The 27,420-nt window shown below is 36.6% G+C and overlaps 1 protein-coding gene across 1 annotated transcript; it reads right to left on the reverse strand.

The window, feature by feature from the left end:
* Positions 1-734: 734 nt before the first annotated feature.
* Positions 735-27,420, reverse strand: LOC114648912 (diacylglycerol O-acyltransferase 2-like). The gene is made up of 8 exons (XM_028798244.2): positions 27,036-27,420; positions 16,352-16,455; positions 14,616-14,723; positions 14,463-14,533; positions 12,129-12,333; positions 11,863-12,037; positions 9,222-9,421; positions 735-1,351 (listed from the first exon to the last, which is right to left on the reverse strand). The coding sequence occupies exons 2-8, from the start codon at positions 16,452-16,454 to the stop codon at positions 1,197-1,199; spliced, it is 1,017 nt and encodes a 338-aa protein (XP_028654077.2). The 5' UTR covers position 16,455; positions 27,036-27,420; the 3' UTR covers positions 735-1,196.

The raw sequence follows: 27,420 nt of genomic DNA on the forward strand, positions 1-27,420 counted from the left end.
GATATCTGTCGATCTTGCATATTCTCTCTCTGATTGCTGTTCTTCTCCAAGGTCTCAAGTTTCTACCCATAGCAAAAAGATATACAAGTCCACCTAATGGCATATTTAAACTGGCCTACTATCAGCAGGTGTGATTGTATTCATGTGCCCAGTAACGTGTCTGGGATCCCTGCATCTACTTTGACTGAGATTAACCTCTGCTTCCTGTGATTTTATACTAACTATTGTAAAATGGGTTTAAAAACTGGAGGCAATAGATAGTTTCATTCAAGAATCTGTTTTTATTATATTTATTATTTTATGATATTTGAGTTCTGATCTATTTTTATTTTAACTCTTCACATGCATTCAGTCTGCACAAAGCTAAGCAATACAATATGGATGTTGTATTAAAAGTAGTGTTGTCCACCTGGCCAACCCCAGGGCATAATCTCAGCATATTACAAATAAAAGAACCAAGAGATGAGTTACATCTAAAACCAGGGTTTGCTGCAGGGTAACAAGAAACAGGTCTGATAATTGTATTATATTGTGAAAAGAAAAAGCGAGTCTTCATCAGAGGAGCAAAATTCTATATAGACTGACAAATGATGAACTCAGTTTTTCCTTGACTGTCTGAAATGTGTAAAAAAGGCAAAGCATATCTGCAGTACTGTAGTCAGTATTTTATATGAACACCTTTCAAGAATAATATTATCCCAAAGCACTTTACATGAATAATAATACCACACAACTACTAAAAAGTATTACTTTTTATTAAAAAAAAAAATTAAGTATAACCAGGTTAAGCAACATAGTCAATGTGACATAGTGAGTCAGAGTTGTTATGTCCCATTTTCTTAGCCAGTAAATCTCATTACAGGATCAATGGGATGGATTTTTGCAAAGAAGAGGACAACAATCCAAAAAGACAAACATAACAGTATAATATTAAAGCAGTATTATAAAGGGGTACTGTATCTATTCTTCTATAGCAAGGATGACTTCTTGTGACTATTTCACCCATATTCCTTTTCCCTGTACACCTCCTTTTCAAAATTATACACAAAGATTAGAAACCAAGACAATCAGAGGAACTAAAAAGTGAAAATCCTTTTAAAAATTAATCAAACTAAATGAGGACTAATGCAGACACCTTATTAAAGAGATGGTGGGAAAGACATGTTGGGAGGATACAGACTATTTTTTCTTCACAGTTAGATAATTTTCAACTCATGCTGTTCTGTCAGGCCACATTCCTGCTTATAGTCATTAAACAGTTCCAGCACTGCATCCATGTACAGTTTGTGGTAGTGGTCTACCACTTCCTTGGGGGCGTTCTTTACCTCTTGCACAGAGATAGGTTTTCCCACTGCAGAAATGAGAAAAGTCAAAATATAACTTTCATAATATTGAAATTGCTGCATATACAAGATAGGCAATTCTGAGAAGACAAATGATACTTATGTACAGTTCAAGTCAATTAACAGAACTGCAGAAAAATGTATATCTATCTATGTCTGTCTGTCCGCTTTTCACGAGAGAATTTCTTAATGGATTTAGATCAGGTTTTTTTCTGTAATTTTCTTGAACATTCCAGTTGAATTTGCAACTTCACTTATAGTTCGCTTGCGGTACCAATTTATTTGCCCGAATCCGAAGGGGCGGGGCCCTCCTCACTCACATGCCAGCATCCGTTGGAGTTGGTCTACCTCTAGCCACGTGTTGGAGCGTACTTTGCCTCCACTTAGCTAGCAATACCCGTTTGTTCAACAGACATTATCATCTACAGATTGTTACTGAGTAACGTTTGTTGTTTTTGACAGAGAGAGATCGGAGCTACGTGTATTTTAGAGGGTAGCTGCTGATTGGCACAGTTATCATGGCCACATGCTTTTCTCCCCATGCGGGGGACACTCTCCTGTCAGAACTGAACATGATCAGATACTCTGCCAACATTTGATGTTGGAGTGTACCTACCTTCTGCTTGGCCAAAATTTTTTTTTTTTAATTGATTTTTAAAGTTTGTCCTGTTTTACTACTACGTGGGAAGAGTCACGGGGGGTTTGGTGGGAGGGGGGGGGGGTTAGTTAGTTATATAAATAATAGAAAATTGCAAGCAAGTGTAACCTGGAGGCAAGTAGGATCAGATATGAGAAAATTTAGAAAATTGACAACTAGGTTTAACAGACAATAAGATTCACAACAGATAAGAATGAAGCAGTTGATATTATCTTTATAGTGCATTATAGCAATCTGTTTTCAATTCCTGCACCTGTTTGTTGTTTATATGGAGTCGACATGTTCTCCCTTTGTGAGTGTATTTTTCTACCAGTACTCCAGTTTTCCCTCCACATTCCAAAACACATGCTTGTTATGTTAATTGACAATTCTAAATTGGACTCATGTCAGTGTTAGTGTGTGCATTAATAGGCCGTCAAGGAGTAAAGATAGGCTGTAGCCCTCTGCGACCTTGACTCAGATTAACTAGCTTTGATTATGTTATCTTATTATTTTTAACCTTGCAAAAGTGATATATGCAGTACTCTACTAATATATATTTATAAATAAATTACAATGTGTTTCCTATAATACGTTTTTTGACGGTTCAGGTATTAACCACAACATCTTTTTCTTCTACCTTAGCTTTTTTGTATATGAGGTCACTGTTATTGACTAGATTTCTCCACATTCTGCAAATGTCTATACTCATTCCCATTTTATCCTTTCTCCCTCAGATTTTTACTTATTCAATCCATCCACCACTGCTTTGTTCTCCCCCTTCTTCTTCCTTCAACAAAAACATTTATTTCTATAACACATTTTCAAATAGAAGCTTAGCTCATACTGCTTTACAAATCACAATAGACAACTTACAAATGAAAGAAAATGTCAATGCACAATTATGAAAATAAACTTTTAAAGGCTTCATTCCAAATACCACTACAGTCAACCCATAGTTAGCTGAATTCAATGATAGATAGTTCAAAATTCAGATACAGTAAAACCTTGGATTGTGAGTATCATAGTTTGCATTTTGCAAGATGAGCTAAATTTTTAAATAAATTTTAACTTGATAAATGAGCAAGGTCTTGCAATACAAGTAGTCCGTATACGCTTTGTCGGTCAAGCGTCATGTGATCACAATTGAGCCAATGGTTCTTCTCTCTCTCTCTCACCGCGGGATTATGGGTAATCGTCTCCCATGCTCTGTCTCAGTCGGCATGCCTCACTCATATAGTCAATATCCGTACAAGCGCATAATGTTTACTATAGCATTGTGACCACATGTGTGTGCTGTAACATGTGAGTCCCTGTCATGCACCCCAAAACACAAGTCTGAGTCTCAGTACTTTAGCAAAGCCAGCCTTATTTAGCTTGAAACAGGAACAGCACTGTTATTTATTGTAGCGGGATCTACCGCTCTCCTATACACAGAAACAGCAATCCGGCAGGTTAGTGGCCAAGTAATACTGTTCTCTTGCATTTATAATGTTCCTTGCTTCACCCATCGACGGCAGGTGCTTATAGAGCAACCGCAATCTTTTCGGATTCATTTTTATGGCAAACTGCTACAGCGCTGGGAGCCTGTGATTGCTTTGGGATACTCTTCCATGTGTCATCCTGTTGGGGGGAATCCCAATAGAGTTTAGAATCTTTACAGTGCGTAAAGCATTTTTTTTATTTTGTGTCCAAGTGTAGTGACTCTTCAGGCAAAAGCAACTGTCATTGGATAGGTTCCTTGCTAAAGTCGCAAAAAAACGCAAAAGATTCCAGTGAGCCAACAGATAGCAGTGATTCCGTTAGTTAGAGTGAAATTCGTCCTATACAATAACCCTCCTCCTCCTCCTCTCCTTTCTCTCGTCTCCCTCATACCAGCCACGATTCTTTTCAAAGTTAAAGTGCCGGTTAATTTGTTTTACATATTTTTACTTTATATTTTGTAAAATCATTTTTATATGAATATTTTTGGGTTGTAGAACGAATCATCTGAGTTTCCATTATTTATTATGGGGAAATTCACTTTGATATACGAGTGCTTTGGATTACAAGCATGTTTCTGGATCAAATTATGCTCACAAACCGAGGCACCACTGTATTCTGCTGTCAGAAAACTGCAGCTTGGTTTACACGTAAGTTGTAATGTTTTATCTAGCATCAGATATTTGAAGAGAATACCAGGAAAGGTTAGTTCACTTCTGGACTATTGTATTTATGTATTTTCTGTTATTTTTTATAATTGCGTATTGTCCCTTTAACTGCACTCCCATCCCTTCTGTTTTGTGGGTTCTCTTGGTTTTTGAGCCCTCCTTCTGGCTACTTAAGGCCACAACTGAGTAGGCTCAGTCTTGGGAGGTTGGGCAATGACCATACCTGAAGGCAGGCATTGTGAAAATGGTGGAAGGACGACTATCCATCGAAAGTTTTATCAACAGATACAGTTATAATGAATAGTGAAGATGAGAATGAAGAAAGTGAGACAAATTGGAAGCAAAAAGGAGCTAAAAGTGAAAGTATATTGGTAATTTTGAGTTTGGAAATATATATTTTATCAGAAAGTTTATTTAAGTTATCTTTATTTTACTGTTAAAGTATTTATTCCTCACCCTTTGAGATGCTATAATTGTCAGCACTTTGGTCACACTTCAGCAGTTTGTAAGGAGAAAAAGAGATGTGGCAGAAGTGGAGGAGAACATGATTATGGGAAATGTGAAGAAGGAATAGAAGTTAAATGTAATTGTGGACAGGGCCGTTTTAACTTATGGGCACAATGAGTACTGGCCGTGAGCCCCAGGAGCATATAGGTCTATGATGTTTCTGATGCCTATGTATGTTTCTGTTTTGCTATCAAAACAGGGGCCCCAGCACCCTAGTTTGCCCAGGGGCCTATGATGCTGGCAAGACTGCTGTGATTGTAGAGGGGAACATACAGCAGCATTTGGGGATGTGAAATGCATATAAGAGCAAAGGAAGTACAAAGGACAAAGGGTGAAAATGGAAGGCAATTTGTCATATGCAGAGGCAGTTAAAAATGTCAAATTAAGAAGTAATTAAGAATTACTTTCATTGGGTAACATAGAAACAAACAAAACAAAAGGAACAGAGAGGCCAGGAGAAAATGACAATAATTCAGTTGTTAGTAAAATTCTATTTTTGGCTTTTATGACTGAAGTAACAAATTGTACAGCTCAAACCACAAGTAAAACAGAAAAATGACAATAATAGTCAAAGCAGAAGAAAAATATTTACAGATATCTAATATAAATATAGACATCCTAAATAATTTCTTGATGATTGGTCCCCAAAAGCCAAACAATGACAATTTATGTGTTTATCAAAAATCTACTATGGGGAGCAATCATTTTGCCATATTTTTTATGATAAAAATTGAATTGGATAAGTCAAAATTTAGATACAATCCAAAATGGAATGCAAGTTGGAGTTTATTTTGTTATAAATGCAGTAAGGTGTTTAAGACAATTAAAGATGAGGATGACGTGGACAGAATGGCATAAATAAAGATTTGAGCATTCCAATATTAACAGATAAAACCACTGTAGCAAAAACCAATATAGAAAAGGCTACATTTTTGGTAAACTTATTTGGGGAAATCTATGGTAACAGTAAGACTATCAAATAATTTAACAAGCTATATGGCGGAATTGATAGCACTAAAATGGGTAGAAGAAGTAAAGCTTCCAATTGTATTTATCAGCTCAGATTCCCACTCAGCATTAATGTCAATTAAAGAAGGTAAATGTTTCTCCGGGTAAGATGTGCTTTTGGAAATCTTGCATTTATATAATAGTATATGCAGTTGGGAATCTTTATTGAGTTTGTCTAGGTTCCAGCACATGTTGGGGTGGAAGAAAATGAAATTGCTGGTGCATTAGCCAAAAAAGTGGTGTAAATTGAAGTGGGAATGAGTTATAATGAAATCAATAGTAGAATTAAAAAAACAGGATTTCCAGTTATGATACAATAAATAGGAGGGAGCAGTTAAAGGCAGACACTTCTATTCAATTCATAATAATATTACCCTGTTTAAATATATAAGTCAAAACAGAAAAGAAGAAATAATATTAAGTAGGCCAAGGCTAGGAAACTGTGCCTTAAATCAAGTATTGTATTTAATATGTTGACACAGACATGCAAACTATGTAAAATGCAGCTCAAAGGAAAGAACTGAGCATGTGTTACTCCACTGTATTCTGTATAAAAACAAAAGGCGAACACTAATTAAATGTCTCTGCAAAACTAAAAGTATCACAATATCATTAAAGGACCTTCTGGGGGACAACGACAGCGTTGTTAAATACAAGGAACTAATGAAATTCATTAGAAACGCAGCTCTGGGGAAAAGCATTTAACATATTAAATGGAATGAGAAGTTTTCCCTCTGTACAGTACTTGGTGGTAATATATAAAGAGTATACAAACTGCCATAAAACAGAAGGAAAAGGACACACTGTGTTGAAAATCATTGCACTTGTGTTTGGAGAATTTGTAATACTATTTTTGTTGGGTTTACTGTTTTTTGTGACTTTCTGGCTGCTATTTAAAGAATTTGTCTTCTGGTTTGATTTTTGGGGCATGTTTGCTTAGGATTGCCTTTTAGCCAATGCCTTATTGCTCTTCTGAGCACCTTTTGTGACCTTTTTTCGCTTTAATAAAATATTCCCTTTTTACAACTAATCCTTGCTGTCTTTTGGCCACAAGCAGGAGTTTTTACTGTTTCTTTTCCTTGTGAGAATTTTGGGACTTTTTAGATTTATTTTGAACTGTTAAGCAAGTTTACTTCAGTTTGGGCTAGCCAGTATGAAGTCTGCAGGTAGATTTCTAGGGCAAGCTGATCTAGGGTGAGTCTCTTCTGGGCTGGATAGTGAAGGTCCTGACCTGCTTTATGGTTGTTTTTAGAGACCTCAATCCTCTTTTGCCATGTGTGAGATTGCAGTACACAACATGGGTAGCATAAAAAACAAGCTGCAGGTATAGCATGGATTCTTGCAGCCAGTTTTTAAATCAGTTTCTATAAAATGTCAGAGAGAGGCCCGCCGAATCAAAAAGCTAATTAAAAGGGCAAGCTCATAGGATGAACTCTGGACTTCCTGCATGTACTAGCAAAGCAAAGAATTAAAACAAAACTGAGTGCCATTATAAACAATTCTGCACATCCTCTCTCTGACACTGTAACACTGAGTTCTTTCAGCCAATGAATTATTCAGCAAAATTGTGTAAAGAAACACTACTGGGGCTTCATTATACCAATAGCAATATGTCTGCATAATGCTTCACAGGGACTGTGACAACCAAGTCATTGCTTTTTAGTTATTCTGATGTGTGTTCAGACCATAACGTGTCTGTATACTGTATTTATTTATTTATGTATTTATTAATTTAAAAAACTTCTTTAAAAATCCAAATTTCCCCCCGGGGAAAAAAAAGTTCTGTCTATCTATATAAAACCTGTTGTGTGAAGGGTTACACCCAAGCCTTAATTGAATGCAATGCAAAAGTATTGTTTTATGATGTTTGACTGCATCATTAATTTGTTTTTAGTATTCTGTTTTTGTTTCAGTGCAACAGGCCGTCCTTCTGCTAAACTCACTTAACTAGAGCAGGATCATGAGGAGGCTATAGCCTATCCCAGCAAGCACTGGGCGCATCATTAATTGATTTCCTTCTGATAATGGTTTTATTGTTATTGGGTATTTGGTCTTGTGACAAGTTCAGGGGGTGTTTTATTAATTTATTTTAATTGTTTGTATGCACCATCCATTGGTTTAACTCACACTGGTAAGAGATTTGTGCACGGGACTGCACTTAGCAAAGTTTTTACCATTTAAATGACAGTTTGGTAATTAGCAACTGTTGGGAGATTCAATGGATAAAAGGGAATGGGTTAGAGCAGGTGGGAGAGAAGTTTTCACTGTTAGAGAGAAGCCATCACTGATCAGAGAGGTATCAGGGGAGCAGATAGGGACAAAGAGAGGTCACAGAAACATAGGCAGATCCACAGAGTGGCAGCATTCAGAGAGAGAGAGCAAGACACCCTACTGGCTTAGTCAGGTCTGTTTGACAGATTGGAATGCAGCTAGCTGCATGATGTGGACTCAGAAAATGTCCTGAGGACGAAAACATTTATTGATACAGTTTATTGGAGCACATAAGGACACTTTTGTTTTTATGGAGTGGGTTTTTAAAGAAAACGTATTCTTTATTTATTGAATGCACTGTTTGCACTTTTTTAACACTTCAATTCTTACTGTTTAATAAACTTCTGAACATTTTCTGATCAAGAAGTTTTGCCTATTTCCTCACTCACACTGGTTGTGACTATTGGATGTCCCGAAACTGAAGACTGTCCACTGTGGGTGCTGCCATTTTATGTAGTGGTTTGCATAGTTGCTGCTATTTTGTGAGACTGGTTACTATGCTGCTCTGTGGTTGCTATGCATGTGTCATTTGACCTATACTGTCATGCCATGCCATCCGTAAGATGGTCAATCATGTTTAGCAAGTGTACGAACTTTAACCTGTTTAAAGAAATACCTTGTGAGAGACTAATGCTTGATTAATGAAAAAAATTGGGAAAGGACCATATTTTTAATTTTATTTTGTTTTAACTTTGAGTTTGGTTTTGTCCTTAAGATTATATTGAAAGATTTAACGATTTTTGGGTGATGGCCTTATATAACAACATTGACTGCTATTTTGTGTAACCCTTAAGGAAAAATCTTTTTGCTTTACACTACTTTCCCAACAAAATCTGCCTAACAGGACATTAACTACATCCTATTTAAACATAACACATGATGATCTGGATACATTTAGATAAATGTAAGTATTTCAAAAGGGCTAGATAATGTGCCATCTTTGAAATCTTTTCACTATCAGGTAGGGGTGAAAAAGAAATTTGGTGCCCAAGTAAACAGAAAGAAATTATTTTAATAATTTGGGTAAAAACTGAAGCATCTTCTGTCACACTTGTAGCCCATAAAATGTTGACTTTAATCAGAAATTGAATACTACATCTATTGGAATAGCTACTGGGAATGGAAGATGACAAAATTAAATATGCTAGCAGAGCAGGGTATAGAAATTCAGGTTAAATTCACCTGGAGACAAATATGGTAGGGGCCACTGCAGATGTCCTAACAAGGGTAATGAGTAAGTTATCAGGCTGGAAGTATATACATAGATCATGTACCAGTTTTTATTGAAGAAACCTTTCTACTTACCAACAGTGATGATCTGTCTGGGGAATGGCAGTAGGCCCCATTGACTGAGGAGGACACCCTTGCCTTTAAAGATGCAGGGGGCAAACCCAATGTATTTATAAAAAGCTGTCTGCAAGCTTCTTCCCCAGCTACCTGGTTCAAAAATCACCTGTTGAAAAATCTCATTCTCACCGAAAGAGTAAACAGGAACAAGGTCGGCACTGGAAGAGATGGATGAAGACACAGTCAAGTGTATCTAGATGTAGGCATTTTAAGTGATACTACAGAGGCCCAAAGGGTTTTAGAATCAAAATACATACATCAAAATGTGGTCCCTCATAGAGCCATTGCTTAACAAAGAGCTATTTTATTCTGGGAAGGGTTCTGTGCTTATGAAATCTATTATGTGGCCTTTTAAACAGTTACAAATATGTGGACAAAACAGAAATCTTTAACATATAGTAAGCTAGATAGCATGATAAAAAGGTCAAGAAAACCTGAGTTCTTTTAAAATCCCGAACCCATTAGTGTTTCAGAAACCTGGTATTATCTGTTCATGGCTATTTATGTAACCTTTTACAGATCTAAATAAGTAAGCAGTTCTTTGTAGAACCTTGTGAACCAAAAATGGTCCCCCTATGGCATCCCTCTTAAGAACCACTTTGATACCTTTATTTATAAAGCCTAATCTGCCTTAAAGGTGGTTAAAAAACAATGGAGGGGTGAAAGGTACATATCAGCTACTGAATTACTGTCAAAATACATTAACAAATTGAGCTACCAAATAAAGCCACAAGACGGTAATTTTTAAAATCTCTTTGAAAAGCAAAAACAGCCAATATTTCTGAATAAGCTGACCTAGGAATAATTCTACTAGACTAGAAGCTAAAATGAATGACAAGCTTGTTAAACAACTGGCTGAAACAAGGTCAGGTACTACCATTATGAGACTATCACCAGCATGAGTATTTCAAACTTCAGATCTAAAAATTACAATGGCATACATGGACCACTGCATTCAGGATAGGTTCTGACTTTCACACAGTATCTGAAGCACAACTGACTGTCTCATGGATCTTACAGGGTGATGATTACAATTACAGAGAAGGTCAGTATTATAGTTTTTTACATTTACCTGTCATATTATCAGAAAGTTTCACAAAAGGCATTTCAAATCAAGGAGACATTATTCTCTACAAGTGTTTTCAGCCATAAAGGAGTTCAGTGATTGGTAACAGTTAAATGTAACATAATTTTGTTTTCAACTTAAGTGCCTTTCCAATTTGCTTATGTCTGTTCATGTGTTACCTTTGCGGACACTGTTTTTCTATATTCTTTCATAAAAGTTAATAAAGGCAAGAGATGACAATTCTAAATTTGCAGGGCGTGTAGTGAATCTGTGTTTGTGTAAATCTTGCAATGAAATGATATCCTATCTAACAGAAGTTCTTGATTTGTAATTATTGCAAACAGTTATTCATGAACTCTTGAGATCATGATATTTTTATAGCAAATTACAATGTAAGCAGATGGTTTCAGGTAAGGAGTTTAATCTCCCCAGGCCCATGTCATCAGATTTGTCCCAATCAAAAGATGTTGGAGTGCCGTTTAGATAGCAAATATGTTTATCTGCACAACACTCTGCATAATTGATTATTAGAGTGATACATTTTAACTTTATATTATCCATACAGTTCATCAGTACATATTTAACCATACAGTTCCTGGGTTCATACTGTCTTAAGTGTTTTGGAAACCTTGAGTGGCATAGTGATACAGTCTGTAGTGCTGCTGCATTACAAGTTCTGGGTCCATATCACATCCCAATATTGTTTATGGGATTTGCACATTGTCCCCATGTTTATATGGGTGTTCTTCAAGTATTATAGTTTTCCTTCCGTATCCTGAAGTTAGGTTAATCATAAACATGCATAATGCTAGGTGTGTGCATAAATATTCATATTCTTTATTATGAAGTGGCATACAATCATGTCTTGACTACTGTCTTACACTCAGTGCTGCTGGGAGCTGACCCTGAAATGAATAAGAAAGTTAGAAAATTGATGGAGTCTTCTGAAGCCTGTTTGTAACCCTATCTATGACTTTGTTTTTTATTCCAGCACATAATTGTGTAAACTGGCTGTTTCTGGGTTGTTGGGAAATGAAAGGTGATTACTTAATTCTTTTATTGCATATTTGAACTGATGTCTTATTTGTTTCACTAAATCAAAATCATATGCAAGTGATACTACTATGGCAATAAAATATTTATTTTACCCCTTATTTTCAAATTATCCTGCTCTTAATCCATTCCCAAACTTGCTTAAACTTTTTACTTTTAACATGGTGTTTTTCAGGTATTTGTCTCTAAATGTCATGAAATTAGATATTTTATCTCTCCCACATCTCTTCCACATTGCATGTACAGTTCTTACAAACACCTTATATCCACTCTGAAATTCTGCACTTTGAGAGATCTAAATTGATAAACGACACAAATAAGCTAATACAATCAAATATTATATCCCTAATAAAGGAGGTAAGAATAATAAAAGTACCTCAATAAGAGGTCATTTTGATGCTCTGTGAAATGATTATCTTAAATACAATATTTGTTCAGGATTTATCAAAAAAATAAATAAAATATGGAAAATATTATTACCCATATTCCACAGCCAGTTTGACAAAGCCCTTCCGATTTTTTAAGACCAACTGGTTCAGCCCACTAGTGCAGTTAAGAGATTCTGCAGCCCCTCCAGTCACAATCACAACAGCATTACCAGTTCCATTCTGTGAAAGAATGTATTCTAGACTAGGCTTGCTAACAGGACACATACCTACAATGAAAACAGGAAAAGTGGCAAATCAACAATAATTTTATTCAAACATCTGAGATTTAACTGATCCTCTGAACAGAGCTTATCTTACCAGCACTCATCAAATACTCTCGGTATAAAGGCAGTTTAAACATTCCAGCTAGCGTTGCCAGATAAGGCCGAATGCCAGGAAAGGTGACTGAAAAGTTAGTGGCCTCTGTGCTGAAGTTGGAGAAGGCCCCAGCACACATGATTCCATGTGGATGATAGCCTAGAACATAATTCTTGTGAGGGCTCAGCTCTGCTGTTTTTATCAGCTGAAACAAAAGTGGTAACATGTATTATACATCATATAAGAGGGTACTCAAAAGTTTTGAGCCTGAACTTTAAATTAGAACTTTAGAGCATTTGTGGTTTATATACATGGGTCTTGTTTCACAACCAACTCAAAGCAGATGCAGAAACTCATAAACTGAAGTATTGTGCTATCATTGACTATGGCCAGAATATGGGGATTGTTTCTGGTACATATTGACTAGGCCAAAATGTATCTCCAAAGGTGTATTTCTCGCCAGCCTTAGAATTTTAATAACAACATAATAGATTTAGTAATCTACACATTTATTGATTGACTGACTTACTCATTCACCCACAAAACACTATTTTCCATTTAATTAAAAAGCTGAAATTTGGAAGGATGGTACACCTAGGGCATTTTGATATATATCAATATTTAGAGATAACTCCCAACAACAGGAAAACTAAACACCCCAAAATCTCAAAAATCATTGACTGATTTGATTGAAGTTTGGGGACAGTATAGAAAAAAGAAAATTAGCTGATCCGTGTTTTTTTATATGTCAATATTTGTTGATAATAATGCACTTCTGAGTACACTATGGTAGCATGCTGCACAGTGCTGACAGAAGCCTGAATAGAAAAAATAGCAGCCACCCAGCACCCTGTTTGCGGCGTGCTGGTGAATGTAAAATAATGTTTTCAGCAGAAGTGGTGAACAGTGTAGATAAACAGCACCACTGATCAATATTGCAAGTGAAGAAATGGAGGTGTCTTAGACAGGTGCCGTCACTCATGTAGACAGAGCTGTGAAGTGAATGGAAAGTTCTGCCAAAAAACTGTTGTTTCCATACACAATGCTAGTTTCAAGTTGTATATTGGTTTTGATCAATTACAATGAAATTCTGTGCTCTATTTCCACACCACAAAATACATGTAATGCAATGTTGTCAATCATTGTGTGAATATGGTACAGATATATTAGGTTTGGAAATTCTGCATCAAATTGTCTGATTTGTAGTGAGACAGTGGGTGCAATAGTCTCATATAACACAAATGGAGACAATTATGATGTTATTATTAATTTGAATAATATGCAAAATACTTCAACCATTACCACTTGCAGATTGTTAGCTGCATCGGAATTTAAGTAAGTAAGTAAGTAAGAAGTAAGTTTACAGAAATGGAGGATTATTTGCTAAATCTGGAGTAAACAATTGCCCTGTTAAAAGATTGCACTTCACAGGAGCTTTATGCGAATGTCATTTTGATGTTTACAAACCTATTACTACTATTGTTCTTGCTCAAACTCAGAATTGGCTACTCCAAACATCGCAATCCAGTACATTCCCTTAACCAAAATACATCACAACTTTACTAATACAGTAAATCAGAAAAAAAGGTGCCATACTAGATATACAGACAAAATCAGACTAAATCAGTTTAAAAAATGTATAGTGAAATATGCTACATATACACACAAAATTCCAAAGTGAGCAGACTTCTGGTTGGTAAACATGCAAAAAAAATTGTGGTGGCTAAAAAAAATCAAAAAAATCTACAAAGAAGCAAGTAAGAGTCAAAAGTGGGAGTAATGTGATTTTGATGAGGCACATTGTCCTCTCCCACATTTAGAAATGAAGCCCACAGCCCAGATAAAGAACAGCCTCACTTCAAGCCCCACTTCTTTTCTCCTATCTTTTCTGGTTTTCCTCTTTAAAACCCCCACAGAACAGGAAATGAGTGTCATTGAATTGATCAGCAGAGTACAAGGCTCATCTTAATCAAGTACCATTCTGGAATTGTTCTTTTCAATATCTGCCTTTACCAGCGGCAATTAAACAGAGTTACCCTGGCTACCACATACCTTTTTATGGCTTTTCATTATTTTCTTTTACATCATACATCATGTGTAAAATCAGAGCTTTTTCTGAATTTCACTGCTATCATAATAAAGTCATTAATAGTTGTACTAATATAAGTTCAGAAAGATATGTTTTTAAACTATTGCAAAATCATCAAAAACAAACAGAAAATATTCATCCCTGTACTACTTTATTGCCTAATGTGATTCTTGCAATAGCTTTTCAGGATAACAGCTTGTGCAATCTGACATGTAATAAACCTTACACACATAGTAAATGCATACCTTTATAGGGTAATAATCTCTAAAGTGCCTCCATACACTCCACCTCCTAACCCAACTAAAGCGTCGCCCTCCTAAGTGAAAAAGAAAGTGACAAAGTTACACACCACACATAACATTAGTCCAAAATATGCAGAAGACTGCTGATTTGCTTACCTTTTTCAGGCGTGTCCCAGTCCATTATCAACCATGTGAAGTATATCACTGAAAGTATCCACAATGAGGTAAACATCAGGTACACAACAAACAGAGTGCAGAATATTCCTAGAGAAAAAGAAGACTTGCTTAAGAAAAGCTGGATTATAATCTTTCCTTTCAAAATATTGCAACTGGAATGGGTTTATAAAGGACCAGAAGTCAGATGTTAAGTGATGGAAGACACAGTGTTGCATTATGAAATTATTTCTGCTGCTTGCATTAAGTAGGTTTAAGAATTTTATGTTCTGAAAATATCTACGTATATGACAAATTTAATTTGCAAATTTTTTTATAGTGTAATATTTTACAGCCACAAAAGGTTTTCATTCATCATTTTATTTATGTTTCTTATCAGATATAAACCTAAGAAATGCAATAAATAAGTCAACTGGACCAACATTTGCCCAGAAGAGACTGCAAGAAATATAAGGAATGCAACTTGTGAAGTAATTTCTCTGCTACTCAAAACCTTATATTTAATAAAATGTGAACCTAATGCAAATAATCGTGGAGGTTTTCACATTAGCATTTAATGTTGGGGAATAATCTGTCTGTTTTTAGGCCAAATGCTTGACCAAATAGTGTTTCTTTTCACAATGTAATCTTAAATGCAGAGTCCTGGACCAGATTATTGCATGTGTACAATTTGCACAGTTTTCCTTTTCTCACATAGATTTTACTCTGGGTATTACACAAATATGTGGGTGTTATGTTGATTGACAACTCAAAATTGTCCCAATGTGACCAAGCATAGGTATCTGTGTGAGTGTTCCTAACAATGGACTGGTGGACAGTGTTGCTAAAATGGGCTTCATCCCCCTGTGACCCTCATCTGGATAAGCAGGATAAAAAAAAGGATAGATGAATGGAAATGGCTAAGTGGATTCGAGAATGGATGGAAGGATGGGTCTCTTGACTAAGAGACCATAAAATGTGCAGATTCTAACTGATGGCAAAACGTATTTGTGAAAAGCTCTATAAATAAAAATAGATTTGATTTTAAACTGAATGCACATTGATTGCTGTTTGCAGCCTGCGCTGCAAAAGATTAGTGTTTGTAGAGGAGCCTGATAGACTGCTGCAATTGAAATTGACTTGCAATCAAGAGTTTAACGAAAGGGCTAATGGTGATTTGTATGTGTTACCAAAATGTGCTCTGCTATTTCAATACCACTAAGATTGTTGTTCTAATCATTTTATAGTAGTATAACATAAAATGTCAGAACAACAGTGTCAAGGAAACAAAGTAGTGATACTTTATATGCGCAGAGTTTATCCAGTTCTTAAAATTCTTAAAGGCGTCAATAATTTCAGTTAAACTGTGAATTATTAATTATTAAGGAGAAGTGCATTTAAGGTTACAGGTAAGAAGCATTACTTCACCCAAAGAGTTTTTGGACAAACTGTTAAGTCAGCAATTTAAGCAGCGGCAATAAACTCATTGGGACTCTTTGCTGTAGCAGTCAGTTCACTAAATTAGCTTGATGAACTAAATGCTTTCCTCTCTTTAGTAGCAATTCCTTATATTTTTATATTTCAATATACAGAGCCTTAATAAACATAGACAGTTCAGATAATAAATACAGTATCACTCCAAGAAAGAAAGGAAATTTTAAATGTAAAAAGGCATTTTCTTACGCTGTTTAGACAGAAGCACAAACAGTTTGATGGAGATGGCACAACTCTTCACTCACCCATTGCAAGGAATGTAAGAACCCATTGCAGGACACTGATTTTCTCAATAAACTCTTTTGATTTGGATTTCTCACACACCTTCTGCTTTTCCAGTGAAGACATTCTGATCATTTAAAGAAACAAAAGACTAAGTGAAACAGACAAGGAGGGTTAAGCGTCAATAAAAATAAAACAAAAAAACATTTATGAGGGAAGAAGTTTCCATGACTTCATTAGCCTGAGTCATCAACGTCATTACCATGAATTGCAGAAAATTAGGAAATATAAAGTTGCAACAGGTATAATGAAAATTTCAGTTGCTTAGAAGTGGTTCTATCAAAATAAAGTGCAGTTTATATGACTGGAGGAAGAAGTTAGCTCTACATTATGAAAATTCTTCTGTGTATCTGATGGAAATATGCAGCTTAACTATAAATTATTCATTGATACAAAAGTCCACTATTCATTGTGTGAATTACATTTTTTATTTTCACATTTCTGTTGTATTTACTTCAGAAAAGAATATAAACTTGCTTGGCAACACATTTATTTATCCATCTTCAATTAAAAAAGTTTAAAGGGTAAACTTAGAAAGAGTTAAAAAAATATTTGTAATAAAAGAAAACTAAATGTAACCAGCCTTGTACTGGAGCCTTTGGTTTCCTATGACATGTTTCTGTGTATAGTTTGCAATCCCACCCAGGTCACTGCCCTGTAGCATTGTGTATAGCAGCAGTTCCTGGCTTCCCATAAAGCAGATCTGTGCCATGACACTGACCAGCTGGGCCCTTTCTATGCCTCATGTGATGCCTTTCCCCATCAGGTATCAGTATCTTATGAGCACGCTACAAAACCCAAATCAGTCTCTTCAAATAAACAAACAATAGACCAATTAATTAAGTAAGTGAATAGGTGATATTTATTTTAATACATACAAAATATTATTATAAGCCAATAATATCAGATATATAAAATAAATCACAACACTCAATTGGCAACACAAGATTAAACCAGAGAAAGAGGGTTCTCAAATAACTGAAAAGAGCATTAAAAAAAGGTTTTAAAAATCTAATATAGGGAGCCAACTCCAAAAACCTTACTTAAAACAATTACTACTCCAAAGCAATTCCAAAGCTTAAAACCTAAAACCAAACTAAATTCAAAACCAGAAGAAAAAGCACAGAAACTATGTCTTTGATGACTGGACCTTAAGAGGAAGGCTGCAGAAAAAAGGGGAAGACAATAATTCCTCAGCCAATCCCTACGGCAGGTACCAGTCCTTTCATTGTGCCTTAGACGGCTGCAATTACTTGGTGACAAGTGGCCTGTACCCTTTGGATCTATCCTTAAGAGGAAAGGAGAAGAAAAATTTACAAATAAAGGGATTCAGGGAAACCATACTTATCAAGTAAAAGAAATACAAAAACGACAGACGCAGCGGTACAGCCTCAACAAAAAAGGACCTTTCTCAAGTAACATACTGTTAACCAAGTCCCTCAATTTTTCAGTTCCCTTGGCCCCACTTACCATTTTGATTTACCTGGAAACAGCAATAACCCAACAGACACAAGATGCAATGGATGTACATTTTTACAGACTCCTAAGCACTACTTATGGCTCAGTCATTGAGTATTTTTAGATCCAGACTGTCCTGCCGAATAAACGGACAGGCGATTAATTTACTGAGCTAAACCGGGAGAAGCACGTAACAATGAAACCAAAACGAACAAAAAATAAACCTAGCTACCAAATCCTATTGAGAGACAAGAATCAAAGCTAAAAAAACAGCCAAAGGGGTCAAATCAAATGAAATTTGTGAGAAGTTTAACAAAACAATAACAAAATATTTCTCTTAAGTATTTTTTATTAGGAGGATTGTATCCAGAGATTGGATAATGAAAGGAACACCCAGCCAACGTTTTATTCAATCTAGCCAATTAGCCATGGGTCACAACTGTAGAACCCACTACGGGAAGTGGTGCCAACGACAGCTCTCAAAATGGTGGTGTGACAGGAGAACCTATAAAATACTAAATTAATTAAGGCCAAACCTAATCATAACATAGACTGCCATGATTTGACTCTTATTTTTATTTTTCTTAATTGTTCCTGTGGTTCTAAAAATAATTTAATATATTATTTTAAAGTTATTTTTTGAGGTCCAGGCAGCCAATGTTCACAATTATGTTTTGTTTCAATGCATATTTTCTTATGTTCGTTATTATTTTATTTTCTCAAGGTGCCATTTTGTTTTTTTTATGGACACCAACATTTTGGAACACAAGTATTCACAGGTGCTATGTGATTATTAGGGGTGACATTAGGGTTATGGATCTCATGACATCACAGGTCAAGAAAGTTAAGCCTCATGGGCTTGCTAGTTGTCCAAATTTGGATTCACTAAAAAGACTCTGTATTCTGTTTGTTTGTTCATTTGAAAGGCTCTTTGGTTTCAAAATCTTTTCTTTCCCTTACCACAATTTATGTCTCCGTCTATGGCCCAGTTATGTGCATTATTCTGTCTTTCCGAATGCTCATTCGTGTCTTTCACTGCGATTTTTTGTCTTCCATTCTGTGCTTAGTTTATTGGATTCTCCCTCATCTGATTATGACTTTGGCTTGCTTTCTTAGACTTATCTCTGTCTTTTGATTCCATTATTAAAAATAAAAGTTGTCATGCACAGTCAGTACACAGAGAGTCTATTGTGACCCAATGTACACTTCTGCATCTTAGTGTTCAGTTTATGTACTCCATTTTTACTTTTATCATATTAAATATATGGAAGAAGTATTGTTTCCATGTGAAAAATGTGTTTTATGGCGAAAGGGTGTGAAGCATCAAAAAAGACCCATAAACCAGGCCAAGGCCTTCCCTATCTTGCACATCAAGCAACCTGCCCCCAAAACTCTACTGGCCAGCTTCAGCCAGAAAGGGTTTTAGACTTAAAAGGGGTTTTTGCCATCAAAAATTCAAAATATATATGTCTCCAAAAATAACAAAAATGCAAAAAACAAAAACCTCTAGGGAGATGAACTATATAACCTTTGGCTAGATGAGAAACGTTCAAAAACAAAATCTTTATAAAAGACATCAATTTGTGATAAACAAAAGAAGCACAAAAAATTATGGAAACCCAAAAAAAACTAAATAGGCAACCCAAAGCTAACAAGTCCATCCATCCATCCATTTTCCAACCCGCTGAATCCGAACACAGGGTCACGGGGGTCTGCTGGAGCCAATCCCAGCCAACACAGGGCACAAGGCAGGGAACCAATCCTGGGCAGGGTGCCAACCCACCGCAGAAGCTAACAAGTCCCAAATCATAATTAAAGCAAAAGAATCCATAAAACATCCATCCTCCAACCCGCTATATCCTAACCACAGGGTCACAGGGGTCTGCTGGAGCCAATCCCAGCCAACACAGGGTGCAATGCAGGAAACAAACCCTGGGCAGGGCGCACACACACTAGGGTCAATTTAGAATCGCCAATGCACCTAACCTGCATGTCTTTAGACTGTGGGAGGAGACCAGAGTATCCAGAGAAAACCCACGCAGACACGGGGAGAACATGCAAACTCCACGCAGGGAGGACCCAGGAAGTGGACGCGGGTCTCCTAACTGCAAGGCAGCAGCGCTACCCACTGCGCCACCCATGAAACAGAATCAAAATAATCTAGAAACAGAATAAGTATTTGTAATAATGCACTCCAGAACAACAATCAATGAACTACTAAAGGACCCACTTCCCAGCTTCACATACATATAGAGGCTGAGGGCGGTTCTTCAGCGATGACATCGGGGGCCCCACCTCTTGGGGATCCACCCACAAAACACAAGTTACAAAGGAAACAACCAGATACACACATAATAAATAAACAGAACAATAGTAGCAAAAATATATAAATACAGTAAACATCATAAAAATATTTTACAACAACCACAATGCACAGAAAAGTAAATTAAACATAAGCTGGGGAACACACTCTGGCTGAAACATGACAAAGTGGACTTTGCGATTTCAATGGCAAAATATGTTTTGATATTCCCTGAACATGTTTTGAGTATTTTTGGCAAAGGTGTATATGCCTGTATGTCTGCTTTTGTGTTTCTGTGGTAAAATGTCTTGTGGACACTGTTACTTGTGAATGACTGGACAAATTCTTATGAAATTCCGTGGATACTTTAACTACAATTTTCCTTAGAATATTGTTTTATTTTAGTACCTTTAGCTTCTGTTCATCAGATTGACAGATTGTTGACCTCTTGTCTGCTTCTTAGAGCAGTCTGTTTTTTTTTTTGCTATATTATCTTGCTGTTTTGACTATGGTTTGTCATCTAGAATCAAGCAGTCACCATTAACCTTAAGACTGACTATTAGTTGCTTTCGCTTCTTCAAATAAAACTTAGTCATTGACTCTCAAAAGAAAACTCACTTCTAATGTTGGGAAAGCCATTACAGCCAAAAAAGAGACTACATGACAACCTGGATAAAAACATTTTAAAGTAAACAGATGACTGAAATTGCATTTTTTGGACTTATTAAACAAAATGTATATTAATTGAATAGCAAACACTGACTGATCTGGGATGTGTTTCCTAAAAACAATCAATCTTAGCAAATAACTAACAAGATAACAAACAAGGTAGGTAAAGAAGGAATGAGTTTAATGAGTGTTTCTCAAGACCCTTCCTTATTCAATATTTAACGAATAAGTTTCAAGTACTTCTTTGTTGGCTTCTCCCCAGTGTCCTCATCAGTAAAGCAGACTGCAGATAACAGGAACAACAATCCCAAATATTTAAATGGTCAAACATAATATTATATTATCATACCAGACATGTACAAATGTTAAAAACACACACATGCAAAATAATGAATTTAAAATTTCAACTAATAGGTAGAGAAAAGCCAAGCAAAATGACACCTTTTATTGGCTAACTAAAAAGATTACAATATGCAAGCTTTCGAGGCAACTCAGGCCCCTTCTTCAGGCAAGATGTAATCAACTAATAGGTAAAATGATTTAACATATTAATGAAAAATCTATAAAACAAGCTCAAAATGTGACACAGCTCCCTTGCAAGAAAGAACAGTGTTAATACAACTTATGGAGACGTTAGCAAAAAAACAAAGAAATGTTGTTTGCCAATGTATGTGGAATTCCCCAAAGACTTGCATCTTCCCCATGCCCAGAGCATGCTCTACAGCAGTGTGTGTGCTTTGGTGTGCAGTATTCGATCTCTCCTCAGCCACAGTTTGTGGATTCAGTAATGGAGTTAGCAGGTACATGAAGAGGACACTTTCTGTCTCCTAGTAACCTGCCACCAGCAAATGCACCATTCCCTGCCATCTGACACACTCCATAGTTGGACCAGATAGAAGCGCCAAATGAATCCCAAAGCCACTATGGTCACAAGGTCTGCAAAAAGACACTAATGTTAAGAGCAAAGTATACGTGTGAAATACAGAGAGACCTGCTTCTAAGATTTACGTGAGAATATGATTTTTTTCCCAATTTCAATTAGTATATAACATCAGTTACCGACTGAATTAAAAGAGGTGAGTTCAACAGAAGTCTATTTGCTACTAGTGAAGTAAAGGCAATTATGGTTTGTTTGTCCTTCTCCACTTTAAGCCCATCTGGGAGTATATCAAACACAGCTATTAATGGATTAAGTTTTACAGTACCTGATCTGAACTATTTGGTCTACTAAACAATTAAGAAAAAAGTTACAATTGTTGCCTTCGGGTGTGAGAGGTGTTGAATCAATATGTTTAATGTATGTAAAAATGTGGTTCCATTTTAATTGTTGGAGGTGAGCCAAATGGTAAACCCACAGTTATTCAGCACCTGCTGTTGTGTCAATTTTTGATATTATAGGGAAGAAAGGTTGCATTGGTGATGAGAATATTAAGCAAGCAAGGCGTTACCAGTATGTTTGTTTTAACTATATAATAGTTTTAAAAAAGTAAATTGTGACACGCGCTCCGGTTTCCTCCCACAGTCCAAAGACATGCATGTTAGGTGGATTGGCGATTTTAAATTGGCCCTAGTGTGTGGGTGTGTTTGTGTGTGTCCTGCGGTGGGTTGGCACCCTGCCCGGGATTGGTTCCTGCCTTGTGCCCTGTGTTGGCTGGGATTGGCTCCAGCAGACCCCCGTGACCCTGTGTTCGGATTCAGCGGGTTGGAAAATGGATGGATGGATGGATGGATGGAAATTGTGACACAGTAGTAATAGTAGAAGAAGTAGTAGTGATGTTTGTATAAATTACAGTGAAATTTTTATGTGCGTGTCCAACCAACATGCAATGTATCGCCATCATCTGGTGTCATGATAAACAATTATGACTAAAACAGACTTACCCTCTTATGTCAAGTCAAAGCACAGAAAATGCCATGACAGCCTTGTATAAGATGTGCTGATTTTAGAGAAAATTAATCAATAACACAACAATCAGGCAAAGATTTACATTAAGTCTGTGTAACATTTTCATAAACTAATGTCTATTATGGTTAATGTGTTTATTTTGCAAGATTTGCAGTTTCAAAAATGTATAGAAACTGTCAGATCCATGGGCAACAATATTGATTTGTATTGCTTGGAAGTTTGTTTCTCAATAAAATAACATGTTCCCCTGAACACAGCCTCCTCTGCAGAAGTGTACAAAGTTGACCTTTCAGTCCATCATATTTGTTCTTTAGCTAATAGCTAAGCTGTCCCACTATGTCATCCAGATGTTTTTTAAAAATTCCCAAGGGTTTTTCTTCAACAATATCACTTCAATGTTTGTCTCAGATACCTTCCCCCATCCTGAATGTAAAATAGTTTTGTGCATTGTATTATGGCACGGTATTTACTCACAAACTATTAGAAATTCTTAAATGATTATTCAATTATAATTTTATTTGGTCTTGCTTGATATTGGCTATGAAATCTTTACATTTACAAGCTTTTGTTGTAAATGAAGGAGTGCACATGCAGTCATGGATCTCAAACTCCGTTCTGGAAGGGAGTCAGTTTCTTTATTAAAAGCTAGTTCTTGCTTCTTAAAAATGTGGTTTTATTACCTGCTGGATCCCTGCTCTCATTCTTCCACATTATAAATTTACATTTTCATATATCTTACTTATTGAGTAGATGACTAAATATTTTAAAAACAAATGAATTAGCAGCCCTCAGTTCTTGTTTTCTCTCCTTCAATATGTTATAGTCAAACATTATGTGATGTTTAATCTCAGCTGTACATATTGTATGTTGGTTGGCCACGTAAATGAGAACTTCACTGTAATTCTGTGCACGTGACAATACTACTGCTACTACTACTACTACTACTACTACTACTACTACTACTACTACTACTACTGCAATCTAATTTATTCACCTCAATGATGAGGTGCCCTGTTATTTTTTTGGCTCGGGGGTCTGTGTGGTTTCCTGCCCACCCCACATAGCTGCTACATCACTGATCGAAGGTCTCCTGAGATCTCTTTTTTGTAAGGCATGCCTCACATTAGCAAATGCTTCTTGTGAATAGCAAAATCAAAATGCCAGAGTCTTTTTATAGGTCAAAGTATCTCTAAACCACACCTCTGATCTCATCTCATTCATTGGACTTGAAGTTTGCCAACTTATGACTCAGCTTTTGTTGAAGTCATGACTCCACAGCCTGGAGGTATGCATGCTTTTTCCAACCTACACATCTGAATGTTTGGATTATGTATTCAAGATGTTCAAGAACAATTTTTGATTTTTTGATTTGATATGCAATGCAATAATTGGCAAGTTATTAGTTAAACCAGACTGTGTTTGCTCATTATTGTAACTTAGATGCAGATCAGACCATATTTTAAGAAAACCTGAAGTTATTTCCAAAGGGTTCACAAGCTTTTTCTTGTCAATGTACAAAACAATTTCATCAGGTTTGTTCAGCTTCTAGTGTAATTGTTTAGCAGTTGAGTATGATCCGTGTCCAACACTGTGTGAAACTGTGTATCATATACATGCTGAGTTAATCAAATGCTCTTAATTGGCCCTGTGTGGGTAAGTGAGGGTGTGTGAGTGACTGCACCTTTGGGCCAGCTCTTCATGCAGAACTGGATGATACTCACCATAAACTGGACTAATCACACCTGACAAGGATTTTTTTTTCCTTTTTAATTATAGCATATTTAAGAAGAAGTAGTTTAATGACAATTAACCGCATTTTGAGAAAAGCGCTATATAAATGTAATGAATTATTATTATTATTATTATTTTCTGCCCCTGCAAGGAATGAACAATTCCTAAATCAAGTGTAATGACAACTGAATTCTTTAACATATTTAAGCACAAGTAATTGATTAGTTCTGAGACTTAAGGACAAAATGTTTTTCTGATTTAATGCATCTTTACTGTCTTAAACTGCAATTAGCTGTCATGGTACTGTGTTCAATTACAATAACATTTAATCTAATCCAGGGGTCGTCAAAGTCATTCCTGGAGGGCCGCAGTGGCTGCGGGTTTTTGTTCCAACCCAGTTGCTTAATTAGAAAACAATCCTTGCCAATAATTACATTTCATGGCTTGTTAGTGCTTTAACTCTGCTATGTCAAGTCATTCTCATATCCATCCATATCCTAGATTTTTTTTCCATTCTAAGGATATCATCCAAATACTTTGAAGTGTAAAACGGATGGGTAATTCTCCTCTTTCCTTCCAAGTATTTAATTAAACCAAATAGTGCACGATAAATACACACAGGTGTAAAGGGTAACAAGCAAAATGGATAACTGCTGGTTTCTTTTGTCATTTGCATCTTATTGCTAATAAGGAGCAATTAAAAACAGAGAATGCAGCTGTTTAAGACTTAAATAAGCAATAAGGGTTCAAAATCTTAATGAGGGAGATAACTAAAATGAAGCAGAAGTGTTTCTTGAGCAATAAGTGCTTCTTATTAAGCAATTGGGTTGGAGCAAAAACCTGCAGCCACTGCGGCCCTCCAGGAGTGACTTTGCCCACCCCTGATCTAATCTAATCTTTCCGCATGCATTTAGTTATACTAAACAGATCTATGGTCATGATATTCACATTTATGAACCTGTGAGATTTAATTTTGGCATGTGAGTACTGTAAAAGCCAATCCCCCATACAGAGCACCTGAAACAGATCAAATGAAAAATATGGAAATTAACTTTCTATAGATAGGTACATAGACAGATTGTAACTGTGTGGTAGGTGCCTTCTGTACTGTATGTGGCTCTCTTCTTCTTCTTTGGGGACTCCCATTTTTCCTCCACAGTCTAATCACAGTGCCACTAGCTTGACTGGCACCACTAAACTGGTTTGTTGTATAGTATGTTTCATTGACTCCAGCCAGAGACAGGCCTTCAGTCACCGTTTTTATCTTGTATCATCTATGGCAGTGCTTCCCAAACTCGGTCCTGGGGACCCCCCATGGCTGCAGGTTTTTGTTCCAACCAGATTCACAATCGGTGATAATAATCGATAACAACTGATCTCATTTAATTAGCTGGTTTTTTTTACTCTTCTCTTATTCTGTATTCAGAAAAACACAGCAGTATGGTTTTTACATGTATAAAAGACATTTAGAAATATTTGTTTTTTTCTAAAGCTATAAATGCTTATGTCTTTTTTGTTGTTTTCCTATTATTTTCTCCTTTTCCTGTGTAGTTTGCTCCCTTCATTTAACCCTAATAGTGACCATTAACAACCAGCATAGCAGACACCCAGGATGATGAAAGCAGTAACAACTTCAGTGTCAGACCCGCTAACTAGTAAATAATCAATTAAATAACCAGAACACCTGGAAAAACAATGAAAATTAGCTTGAAAATACTGTTACTTAAAAAAACTACATATTCCCCATATAACTGCATATAACTGCTTATTACATTTTAATAAAAATCCATCCAACCATCCAACTATATCCTAACTACAGGGTCACAGGGGTCTGCTGGAGCCAATCCCAGCCAACACAGAGCGCAAGGCAGGAAACAAACCCCGCCCACCCGAGGGCGCACACCCACACACCAAGCACACACTAGGGACAATTTAGGATCGCCAGTGCAAATAACCTGCATGTCTTTGGACTGTGAGAGGAAACCGGAGCACCCGGAGGAAACCCACGCAGACACGGGGAGAACATGCAAACTTCACGCAGGGAGTTCCCGGGAAGCGAAACCGGGTCTCCTAAATGCGAGGCAGCACGTGCCCCCCTTAATAAAAAAAATCTACCAAACTTATTTTGTAATTTCTATTGACTCCAAAACACAGAAACTGGGAAATAACGACTCACTTAATTAGGCTGAGTCCAATGAAAAATGGAAGTTGGTTGGAACAAAAACCTGCAGCCACAGTTGGGTCTCCAGGACTGAGTTTGGGAACCATGGATCCAAGGCAATATTTTTTAACTTTTTGCAGTCATGTGTTACAGTAGACGCTTGACATGACAGAACTATCTACAGTTTTTTTTTTTAACCTACCTGAGATTTGTGGCTGAGCCCTATACTACAATTAACTTGAACAGTCACCCTTTGCTTTCAGGTCGTATATCCATGCTTGTAAATTTTATCTTGTGCAAATATTTGTAAAGCGATTAATATTTAACTTTATTCCCAAACTTGAACACCATCGTCGGTGTTTTCGTTATTAATTTAAAAGCTGAAAAATCAGCGGACAATGTGTAAAAATCTGTGCTTACCTGCTAGAAACAACGCACTCCGTGCTGCTCCATCGGGAGACGGCTTCGCTAGACGTGATCAAGTGCCCTTTGTCCGGTTCGACGTGGACCCCATATAAAAGTGAGATAAGAGCGCACACACGCAGGTACTGCTGCCTGCAATGTCCAATCCAGAGTTTAGTTTTTCATCACAGTTTAGTCAAACAGCAATGTATTCGGTATCGTCTACACAAGAGTGTCGACATAGGACTGGAAAAAAGAAGCATTGGCAAAACTTAGGCAGAATAACACAGAAGCCACTCAACTTCTCCCTAATCACTTCTCTTACTGAACCTCCCTAACGTCTGCAGGTCCACAGCCGGCCGGGTTAGGCAGCAAACAAGCGAAAGCAGGAGCCAACTCTGGA

This window comes from Erpetoichthys calabaricus, chromosome 3 (genome assembly GCF_900747795.2).
Source record: "Erpetoichthys calabaricus chromosome 3, fErpCal1.3, whole genome shotgun sequence".
Classification (NCBI taxonomy): domain Eukaryota; kingdom Metazoa; phylum Chordata; class Cladistia; order Polypteriformes; family Polypteridae; genus Erpetoichthys; species Erpetoichthys calabaricus.

What these genes read in the sequence shown, in the direction of transcription:
- LOC114648912 (XM_028798244.2), bottom strand. Translation starts at nt 16,454, where the DNA reads ATGTCTTCACTGGAAAAGCAGAAGGTGTGTGAGAAATCCAAATCAAAA. An exon ending in CTGGGACACGCCTGAAAAAG is followed by an intron (nt 14,534 to 14,615) that starts GTAAGCAAATCA and finishes TTTTTCACTTAG; the next exon opens with GAGGGCGACGCTTTAGTTGG. An exon ending in CAGACAGATCATCACTGTTG is followed by an intron (nt 1,352 to 9,221) that starts GTAAGTAGAAAG and finishes TCATTTCTGCAG; the next exon opens with TGGGAAAACCTATCTCTGTG.